At 38.6% G+C, this 9,074-nt stretch overlaps 1 protein-coding gene across 1 annotated transcript in view; it reads left to right on the top strand.

Moving 5' to 3' along the window:
- Positions 1–5,700: 5,700 nt before the first annotated feature.
- DARS1 (aspartyl-tRNA synthetase 1) overlaps positions 5,701–9,074 on the top strand; it is a 70,943-nt gene continuing 67,569 nt past the window's right edge. The window contains exons 1-2 of the mRNA XM_081318971.1: positions 5,701–6,040; positions 8,531–8,588. Coding sequence (XP_081175097.1) covers positions 5,966–6,040; positions 8,531–8,588 — 133 coding nt within the window. The 5' untranslated portion in view covers positions 5,701–5,965. The remainder of the gene's footprint in view (positions 6,041–8,530; positions 8,589–9,074) is intronic.

Below are 9,074 nucleotides of genomic sequence, written 5' to 3'. Positions count from 1 at the left end.
CACTAAATTGGCTCTAGATTCAGGTACTACCTGTCTAAAACACTGGACAAAGACTGTCAGCCATCATACAGACTATTGAGTTAGAGATGGACTGACATGCATAATAAAGCAGTCAAAATCTAGACTGGTTAATTCTAGCAATTAAGAAGGAGAACAATTGGAGCATGCCAATCAAGAGTGCAGGGTAAGGGTGCTTTTAGAAGATATGAAAAGGCTCTCCAGACATAGGAAGCTGGGCAATTTGGCTTATCTAGAAATAGTTACTTTTTCCTTTTGAAAGACACACTGTGCCTTTAATAGTTATATGACTGAAATTGAACAGGTGCATCAAGCTGCATTATTGCTAAGAGCAGCTGTTAAGAAAACTCCCTGTCAAAAAAGAGGCAGATTTCTTCATTGTCCTTTTTTAATGTTAATTGAATATAATTCCTAAATCCTGCCTCTTCCTTTTTTATTAGCATTGTTCCTAAACAGATGGCTACAATCCATCTATTTAATTGATACTTAGTCTAAATGTAAAGTGGACTTATTTCCTTAAATAGATTTGTTCAGTTAATTAAATATTTTTTCAGCTATGAAACAAAAAATAATCTACAAATATTTAACACATCTGTAGTTTGCAGTGTATAAATCTCAGCAATGATTTTTGGCTACAGCCAGGACAGAGCAGATAATATTATTGGCTGAGATTATGCATCTTGATAAACCATGTTTTATTGAACAAACTTCAGTTGGCTGGGTTTGTATACTTCACAACTATAAACCCTGGTTTTAAAACCACAACGGATAAGTTCCTTCCCCAAAGAGATCTTGTCTTCTCCTTCCCTTTTGGATTTCAAGAAAGCAATTAAACCTGATTATTCCCCTCAAACCCAAGATAACAGCATTCTGTTATTGAAGGTTTTGTGGATCATTTTGTAGATACATTTTATATAATATATATTTATATAATAACATGTTATATAATGTTGATACCAAATTTGGTTTATTTTATGGGCAGGTCCTGTTTAAATGGGGTGAGGAGGCATACTCCATGATGTTTCTAATTGTTGGCCACCTAAAAACATTCATGAATGAGTTACAACTAAAGTTCAAACTAATATTGTGGCTTAGAACGATGCACAAATCAAGTTCACTTTTAAGTGCTTTTGGTACTAGTACAATGTGGCCTTAATCATCCCACTCAATAATTAGACATAGTCTGCACTATTTATAGCTTTTGGACCACCTTTGGGGATAGAGTCCACTGCAATAATTGAGGTAGGGATATTATAACTAAACCCCTTGTTACTAAGTGTGCTGTTAGTGACAGATTGAAATTGAGGAGAAGCCTGGCTATGCACCTGTTTCTTCAGAAGAAGCACAACCTCATCCAGAATAGCCAATATTCTTCAAGACCTGAGAATCTCCTATTCTCACTATTGGTTTTACCTGAATTCAAGTTCATTATCTTGGCTCTTAGCTAGGTTTCCACACCTCTCCTGATTCAGGTAGAAAGGAGAGGCAGAGGTACCGTACTGTTTTCCAAATCTCTAAATGACCATTAGCAGTATATTCATGTAAACACTAAACAGCAGGAGTGAAAGAATAGAATCTTAAGGAGGAGCTCCACCACACAAGGACCATCCAAACAGAAACCTCCAGCTGACACTCTCTTGTGCCAGGAATGGATTACTATTAATTCTTTACCTCAAATTCCAAAGCCAATGAGCCGCTTCAGCAGGAACCCTGGAAAAAATGTATTGGATGGCCTAATACTCAAGCATCTTTTCTGTTTCCTCATGCTGCAGTGTCTAAAGCTGATCCCATAATCTAACCAATGCTCTCGAAAATTCAACAGATTCTGCAATAATAATGACATCATATTTGGAGCAGATGCAAAATACTCAGTATCTGTCAATGTCTAGTTCAGGGGTGTCAAACTCGCCACGTCATGTGATGTGTTGTGACGTATTGTGACTTTTTCCCTCGTTGGCTTCTGCCTGACGCATCCAGCCCATAGGCCGGCAGTTTGACACCCCTGGTCTAGTTTATCCTAATGTTTATTACCTAAGCATTGTTAAACATATTTATTATATGTGTTGTATTCAGAGGGCCCCAATATAGGTAGAGTTGGAAAAATTCAGCCCTGAAACACAGAACAGCCACTGGCAATCAATGTAGACAATATTGTACCAAATGGACCAATGGTTCAATTCACTATAAAGAAATCTCATCTGCTATTTTTTCATATTTCCAACAGCTTATTGAATAACGTTTCTTTATTATAAAGCTAAAATGACTACCGTATAAAGGAAGTTGGTTTCAATTATTATTTTTCTAATTAATGCACTAACCTTCTGACAGTTCTTTCTAAATAGAAAATATAAAAAAAAATAGCTTCCTCTTTACAAGCAAAACAAAAACATCTATTAGGGTGTTATTTTATATATAGTTAATGGCTCTCTGATTGTTTTGCATAATGCCTTGTAAGCAGCCAGCATATTTTCACACTATACAAATTTTGTAGATAACAATCTGACATCTAGCAGTTTCACAACCAGCTGCATTGTATATTTCCTCTTAGATTTTTATTAACTACAACCACCTTTAATTTGATTCAGATGTATATTTTTAATAAAGTATTTTTGATTACTCATTTGCTCAGTTTCAATGCCCAGTGCAATGAATAATACTTATTATTTTTGTACAATTTTATTAATAGTACATTATTTCTTTGATTTTGTGAGAACTGAGATTCTAATCATACAGGGGGAAAGTACAAGATCAGCAAGCTTAATTTTTCCACAATTTATTTTTGCCTTCTCATCATTTCATATACCACAATTATATTTGCCCTCTGATTCAACACAGTAAGTTAATTCCAAAATGTTCACAGTTGCAAAAAGAAAATTCTAAGTAGCGCCACTGATTTTTTCCTATTGCAACATTCCTTAAACTTAATAGGGAGGCAGAAATTCTTCATATTCCAAGTTAATCAAATGGTATCTTGAGCATACATATGATGATTCTGATATTGTCCTGGTAGTAAGTACATAGTGAGGACTTTGGTGCTCTCTGAGCTTGGTTGTTTTCTTGTAGATGTTTCATTACCCAACTAAATAACATGATCAGTGCCATAAAGGAATGGGGTTTGCTTTCTTTTAATATACAACAACCTAATCAATGAACCACCAAGAACACTCCCACCAACAGTTACAGGCCAAGTCATTAATATATAAAAAGAGAGCAAACACCACTCCCTTCTAGTACTGATGATGTTACCAATTGGAGAATGAGATGTCTGCAAGAAAACAATCAAGCTCAAAGAGCATTAAGGACGCCACATTTCAACTCTGACCTACAAATATTCTCTTCTATTGATATAGATATAAATATTTACTTTGACCCATCTGCATTCATAAATGATCTCTTTGCAAAAGCACCATTGACTGTATATAACAGGAGTTGCAGCCTGTGTTACAACTATTCTCATGAAATAGTTCCCAAGATGGATACAGGCAATCACAAAAAATCCATGTACCATAAACAAAACACTAGACTGAAGCAGCACTATCATTATTTTTAAAAAATATCTGATGGTTCTAAGATCTAAATAGATTCCAGAAGTATTGCTACAAATACAGGTTAAGTTTGAGGCTGATGGTTTACTCTGCAATATGCCATTTCTCATTCCTTGTTAATTAAAAGATTTTACAAAATAAACAAGGTAGGGAAAAGAGATGGCAGTTGTCAAGGAACGGGTTGGAAAGCTAAATGTCACACTGTGTTCCATATTGATGACCCAAGGCATAAAACTAGAATTTATGTGATCAGGCCCTGCTTTACTCTATTGGTAAATAATAAATAATGTCAGTGCCACTTAAAAGACATAGCCAAAATATTATGAGGTTGAGCTTTAGTTCCTCAGACTGGCTTGAGAATATCAACCTAAGGAAGACTTTTATCTGTGTTAAAAACTTATACTGAAATCTTATCATTTTATGTCCATTTGAGCACATATTTTTAAAATATGTCAGCAATGGGTCAATGGTGCTGCTCTCATAAATTTAATCTGTGACAACTGAAATAAAGCAATTGGTAGCACTCTCTCAGAGAGAAGGCAAGTGTTGACAGGTAGCTAAGCCATCTGTCAATACCTGGTTCCAAACAGGTTATTGTATAGCATGTGTGATTTTTGTTTTTATAAAACAGAAACTACTCCCTCGTTTTACTGTGTGATTCCTCATGGCAGATTCTGTTTTACCAAATAGAATGCCCAAATCAGGTGTGCTAACAACTGATCTACAGAAATGAGGTGGTTCAGCCAGTGAAGTGATTGACAAGCGGGAAGTCCCCAGGATGCTACCAGTTAAAGCAAGCAATGGCCAGAGATTTGGAGAACAAGCATGTCCACAACAGATAGCTAATTGGAGCTAGAGAGAATCAGTTATTGATCACAAACTTCGGCAACATTGTGGAGACACAATCTATTATTTGTATGGTTGGAGGAAGAGGGAAAACACTTTTACTAAACTAGAATTGCAAGTAGTTCTTGTTAGTGACTGACTGCGTTGCTAAGCAATGGTTTACAGTTAGGAAGCTAACGAAAAAGTAACTTTATAACCAGCGCTCAAATTTATGATCTTTGAAAGTCTGTAAAGAAGAGGTCCCCAACCTTTTGAGCACCAGGGACAGGTTTTGTGGAGAGGTTTTTTTGCGGACTGGAGGAGGCGTGGTTTCATGTACTGCCCTCATCCCACCGATGGGGCTTAGCTTGTCTGCACGGACCAGTTTCTGGCATGCCGCGGCATGGTGCTGGTCAATGGACTGGGTGTTGGGGACCCCAGCTGTAAAGCAAAGGAAAGATGAAGTAAAATCCTAAGCACAGTCATACTTTCACTTAGCAACCATTTCACTTAATGAAACCCCATCCCAAAGAAACTTTTATCTCAACTCCAAAGTCCCACTTTCTCCATACCAAGTCTCTTCAACTTTTCTGAATAAAATTTCAGCATTTTCTCCCTCAACCCAATATCATGACCGTGTGTGCGTGTATGCACATGTACGTATATATGTGTGTATGCATCAGGGCTTTTTTTCTCATAGAATGCTCAGAACGGAGTTCCGGCACCTTTTTTGGATGGAACCTTGTAGGGTAGGCAAGGTGGGTTGTAGGACATGTGTGAGTTCCGGCACCTTTTTCTTTTACAAAAAAAAAGCACTGGTATGCATTATTACATTATTTTATTATTACATTATCAAACATCAACCATAGGACATGTGACTTAAGTTTTAAATTGTACATTTGCCTATGATTTGTTTACTTTTGTGGATGGTAACTTTTTGGCTCAACAGCACGGGAAAACAAATTTGGTAAACAAGGTGCCTGAAGGTACACGGACTCAGTCACTCGCAAACACATAACAGTGCACTCACAAATCTTGTGTAAGAGTGCACATGAGGCATTAAGAAGGCAATTTTTTTCATTTATTTTTTTTAAGTATTATGAAATATGAGACAGGAACGTTTTAATAGTATTTTGAATGGGACGGGCAGCTTTCCTCCACAAATCCGTGCAGGAAATCCGCTCTCAAACAGACAGGTGACTCTTCCCCCAACACGTGGAGTCACCAACTATCCAAAGCTCGCGATAAAACGCTCCCTGGATAGTTTGGGAGTTGGGGGAGGGGGAGGGAGAAGGGAGAGGCAGAATGGTCCTGAATGGCGAAGAGCTCAATTCTCGCGTGACGTAATGCTTAGTTAGAGCGTGCTCGGCTCTCCCTGGTGTGCTTTACGTGCCCGGAAGTGGTACGGGAGGACACGCGGGGAGAGCGTTAAAAAAAAAAAAAGTAGCCCGGGGAATCGAGCGAGAGGCGGCGGAAAGCTTTGTCAGGTGGTAGTACGGGAAGCTTGAGGGGACAAAAAAAAGTGTGCGCGTGCCTACTCCGCTCCCCCCCCTCCCTTTTCGCTGCATGTGGTAAAAATGCCCGGCGTCCGTAAGAATCAAGAACGGAAGAGCGTCCACCCAATGGAGCCGCCGCCGCCGCCGCCGGCCGATGTGGGTTTCCGACGGGATGGAAGCGGGATGGGCGGGCGGGTAGAGAGGGCTGGTGGGCGAGGAGTATTGCGGGGCGGGGGTGGTGGTGGTAGGCGGAGGATGGTTTGCAAATGTCAAAAGGCCCAGCCTGTGGACCGAAGCACCCAGCCGGCCCTTCGCTCTTGGGACAAAACCTGAGCCGTGGAGGGGTCTTGCTTTCCCCTTTTTTTCGCACCTGGGGGCTTTTCCAGGCCGCCTTCGTTGCTCTTCAAACGTAGTCAGAGACTCTCCAATCTCCCCATTTTCACTTTTGTCCGCTCCTGGCTGTTTTTTTAGAAGGCAATGGAAATTGGCTGGAAGCGGAAGTAGGCGTTGAGAGAGGTTTGGGGCAAAATAGGTCAAATGAATGATCGTTATTCCCCCCCCCCCCTAAGGGTGGCTTTAACATCTTTTAAAATTGTCCCGTTTCATCTGGATAAACGATATATTATTCTGTGTGAGAGAGAGAGAGACAGAGAGAAAAGCGGAGACAAAATGGGTGGGCACACTACAAAGGAAGCATTTTCCAGACTAAATTTGGGAGAAAACTAGGTTTCGAGGAGGCGAGATTCATTAAAAACACTCAAGCAGATATATAATACTGTTGTATGCAGTGCTTTTTTTGTAAAAGAAAAAGGTGCCGGAACTCACAAATGTCATACAACCCACCTTGCCTACCCTACAAGGTTCCATCCAAAAAAGGTGCCGGAACTCCGTTCTGAGCCTTCTATGACAAAAAAAAGCCCTGGTTGTATGTAACCCTGAGAAATGGACAGCAGTGTTCAAAATCTGCCATGGTAAAAAAGCAAAAGGAGAGCCAGATATAACTTATTTTTTCAGGCAGTAGGAATGGGCTTAGAAGTAGGCACACCAAAGTTACCATTGTGTTTAAAACCATGTAATAGGGAAAAGTGATTTGTGCCTTTATCTCACTGCTTCCAACTGTTTCGTCCCTGGAAATTGTGTTTCTATAACCTGCAAGTTTTCCCTGATTTGATATTCTGTCCTTTAAATGTGGGATAATTCTACATTGGTAGAACTTTATTTCCCTTATTGAAACTTCACACAGATTTGCTACAGGAAATTTGCATAGAACTGGAAAATACATATTCTATTTAAATCAAACTTTCGGTACCTGTGAGTAAAGGTTCTGGGGTCCCATTAGTAAAATTAAAATAATCTGTTCTAAATACATATCTTTATGACAGCTTGCCTTTACTGTATTGTTGTCACATTCTGTTGGGAATCATTTTTACAAAGTGTGAATGATGTGATCTTGTTCAAGCTCACATCGTACTTGTTTGAGAAGTTTGTTCATGCTGTTTTCAGGTTTCTGTGGCTATCACAAATTTTGTTTTAGAGCAGAATTTATTAACATTCTGATTTTAATTCTTACACAGATGTTCTATAGAATTGGATACATGTACTGCTTTTTTAAGTATAGTAATGGGTGGTCTGCAAGTATCAAATTATTTGTGTAAATGGAAGTTGAACATAATGTAGTTCAATAAAGGAATGTACTGTTTCAGATTGTTCATTCAATTCTAATTACATATGTATTTGGAAAATCAAAAATGCTTTTTTCTATGCCTGGTGTAGCTGTCAGCTCTCAGACAGGCCTTTTTTCAGCCATATATTCTTAAGTTGCAAACTAAAGTTATTACATTCCTGAATTACATATTCCCTTCAAAAATCCCCAACGTAATCATGATGTGAATAAAACTTGCTGCACACCACTTTTGCGTTGTTGAGGTAATATTTTTTTACTTTAATGTTAATATCTTAATTTCAATTCAATTTATGATTATCTCTGTTTTTACACCTTACAGTGTATGACATATTTTGGATAGTCCTATTTCCTATTGGCATACCTGTCAAGTAAAGCCTAAGTAAACAGTGAACTCTGTTTCAAGGTTTGGAGTTCTTCTCCAGATTAGCTGGGGTACTGAATGCTGTAGTCCAGTTTCTCCTCAGAAAGAAATGTATCCTCAGAAGTTATAGCTGACTACATGAACTAAATTTGTTAGTATTAGTAACTTATTTTCCACCCTTCTGTAATTACAATAGAAAAGTACAGTGATTATTCAGTTCTCAAGGTTCAAATTATACCATGCTTCTAACAAAAACTGGAAGAGAATGAAGTCATAGATGGTGTACATTTTCCTGTGCTTATCACCAATAATAAATATTCAAAGTAATTTAGTACATAGGATTGACTGTTACTAACTAATTAAATATTTGTGTAACGTGAGTGATTCATGTATCTTGTGCTCAGAGGTGTATTTATTTGGAACTCCATTATTGTTTGTAGATTTCAGAATCTCAGATTAAAGTGCAGCTTAGCCTTGTTGATTAATTCTAAGCTTCATTTATAGAATATGTTGTTCACCCATCAGGAACTATTGTGAAATATATCAAGGCATGACTATTTGATTATGACTATTATAATTTATTGTTCTTTTCTCTTTTTAGGATTATGCAAAAGAAAGGTATGGAATATTGCCAATGATACAGTCACAGGAAAAACCAGGTCAGTTTCTGTAAAACATACAAAGAGTAAAAAGGTAAAGGTAAATGTTCCCCCGCACATGCATGCTAGTCGTTTCCAACTCTAGGGGCCGGTGCTCATCTCCGTTTCAAAGCCGAAGAGCCAGCACTTGTCCGAGGACATCTCCATGGTCATGTGGCCGGCATGACTAGACGCCAAAGGCGCACAGAACGCTGTTACCTTCCCACCGTAGTGGTCCCTATTTTTCTACTTGCATTTTATGTGCTTTTGAACTGCTAGGTTGGCAGAAGCTGGGACGAGTAACAGGCGCTCACTCTGCTACGTGGCATTCGGGATTTGACCCGCCAAACTGCCAACCTTCTGATCAACAAGCTCAGCCTCCTAACCCACTGAGCCACCACGTCCCTATACAAAGAGTAGTCAGTAATAAATAAGTAACATAATGCTGATCGTGGCATCAAATTAATTCTGTTTCTGGCTTTGATGGAGCCACTTTGAGCAAAAAGG

This window comes from Vipera berus (genome assembly GCF_964194415.1).
Source record: "Vipera berus genome assembly, chromosome: 1".
Taxonomy (NCBI): domain Eukaryota; kingdom Metazoa; phylum Chordata; class Lepidosauria; order Squamata; family Viperidae; genus Vipera; species Vipera berus.
This window is presented reverse-complemented; position numbering and strand designations above follow the sequence as displayed.